Consider the following 2210-nt stretch of genomic DNA (forward strand, 5'->3'; position numbering starts at 1 on the left):
TATATACATACACACATATCTATTTACAATTAATTGTTCGTGAATCGTCGAGAGCAGTCGAAGGTCAATTGAATATATGAACATCGTTTCAAAATTTTCTAGACTCAACATTACATACTTTGCTTATCGTATCGAAAACATATAAAGATCAAGTTTAAATTTGATCGAAAATTTCCGGGTTGTCACAGGGCATATGTGTTATGTGTCGTTATTGGTGTCGTCGTCTTTAGTGTTTTTTAAAATCTGTCCGGTTCGAACGTAGTTAGTTTCGTTTTGTTGATAAAATTATTTCGAGTCTGACGGTGTTGGCGAAAAAATTTAACTCGCGGCGAGCGGGAAGATGCGGGATGTCGTTGTGTTTAGCGTTTTTTAAAAAGCGTCCGTTTCGAATGTAGTTAGTATCGTTTTGTTCATAAAATTATTTTGAGTATGACGGTGATGTCGGAAAAATTTAACTCGCGGCGAGCAGGAAGATACGAGTTGTCGTTTTGTTTAGTGTTTTTTAAAAAGCGTCCGTTTCAAACGTAGTTAGTATCGTTTTGTTCGTAAAAATATTTCGAGTTTAACAGAGTGCTTGGTGAAATTCAAGTCGGAGCGAGGCAGAAGATACGGGCTGTCGAAGGAGTTGGGTGGAGTTTTTATTTTAATTTAGGGAATATACATTTTACCCCCTGAAGTTTGGTGTTTTTTTTTTGCAAGTTGGGTATAAGTGAAGGGAGAAGAATGAAAATACAAGTATGAAAAGGAAATTGGACTGTTGTTGACCACAAGGGCCACGCATTTTAGGATGTATAGTGTTAGTGTTAATGTTAATAACACAAATTAACACCGTAGACACTAAAAAGATCAGGCTTAGAAATTGCACATGGAGTCCAATCTTAGAAGCTCACACCAAATATTCTTCAAATGGAGTCCTTAAGAATTACTAATTGTTAAGGTAAAACAATGATCATGAACCATAAAGCGATTAAAACATCTATAATAGATACTTGATACAGATCAATCAATTATAAATATAAAATTTAACAAGTAACGAAAACAGCATTACAAATTCTAGCAAAACACCATCAGGTATCCATCCATAAATTCATCAAATCAAAATAACAAAACTAACACACTCCTAAATAAACGCCATAACAAAATTGCTCTGATTCCATGAATCAAATCAACGGTAAGACTTCTGAAACCTGGACCGAGCACCACGGCCACCAAATTTCTTCGGTTCACATCTTCTCGGATCAGCAACAAGTAACGTCCGGTCATACCTCACCAACAGATCCTTAATCTCCTTCTTCTGTTCTTCAGCAACAAATTTCTGGTAATACGCAACGAGCGCTTTAGAAATACTTTGACGAATAGCGTAGATCTGAGACGTATGACCTCCGCCTTTAACTCTAATCCTCATGTCAACGCCGGCGAATTTTGACCGTCCGAGAAGAAGGATCGGTTCGAACACTTTGTAACGGAGGATTTCAGGCTGTATGAGTTCAATTGGAACGCCGTTGACTTTGATTAGTCCACGGCCAGCCATACAATGTGTAACTGCTACCGCTGTTTTCTTCCGGCCGAAGCATTGGACGGAGTTTGGTGGAGCTGCCGCCATGATTAGAAACCCTAGCAAAACGGAGAATGAGAAATGGCGATTGTGCAGAGTTTATAAGTTGCTGTTAGGGTTTTGGTTATTGGACTTAATTACTACAGTTGTTTAGACCCAATTTAATTTAGTACGTTTGGGCTTATTACGGCCCGTTTTAGATGAACAGTTTATATTTAAAGAACAAAATTTCAGTCCAAATATCTTTAACCAAACGAAAGCAAGGACGGAAATTGACAAAAATACACTTTTTAAAAAATATTAAAAAATACACTTTTTATAAAAAAAGGTTGGCAAAATATCACATTCATTCGACCATGATTTTAGTCGGCCACCTTTCAACTTGGTCGACCACCTCATTTTTCAAGGGGGTCGACCAGGCTTACATTAGTGGTAGATCTAGGAGTGGTACTCACTAGTGTCACCGGTTGAAACACCAAAAAATATTTCTACCAGATGTCTTATTTCAATGGTGTCACTAAAAAAATGTACACTATCCAGTGGTGTCACTAGTTAAAAACGTAAAAAACTTTTCCACTACATCGCGTATTTCAGTGGTGTCCCGTGAAACCAAAGGGACTACAATAGATCCGCCCCTAGCTTACATGGGAGTCGA

General features: G+C 37.7%; 1 protein-coding gene across 1 annotated transcript; it reads right to left on the reverse strand.

Moving 5' to 3' along the window:
• Positions 1-1091: 1091 nt before the first annotated feature.
• Positions 1092-1614, reverse strand: LOC139872767 (small ribosomal subunit protein uS9-like). Its single transcript, XM_071860690.1, has one exon. The coding sequence runs from the start codon at positions 1601-1603 to the stop codon at positions 1166-1168; it is 438 nt and encodes a 145-aa protein (XP_071716791.1). The 5' UTR covers positions 1604-1614; the 3' UTR covers positions 1092-1165.
• Between the last annotated feature and the right edge of the window lie 596 nt (positions 1615-2210).

Source organism: Rutidosis leptorrhynchoides, chromosome 10 (genome assembly GCF_046630445.1).
Source record: "Rutidosis leptorrhynchoides isolate AG116_Rl617_1_P2 chromosome 10, CSIRO_AGI_Rlap_v1, whole genome shotgun sequence".
NCBI lineage: Eukaryota > Viridiplantae > Streptophyta > Magnoliopsida > Asterales > Asteraceae > Rutidosis > Rutidosis leptorrhynchoides.

Coding starts and splice junctions, on each gene's coding strand:
- LOC139872767 (XM_071860690.1), bottom strand. CDS start 1,603: ATGGCGGCAGCTCCACCAAACTCCGTCCAATGCTTCGGCCGGAAGAAA.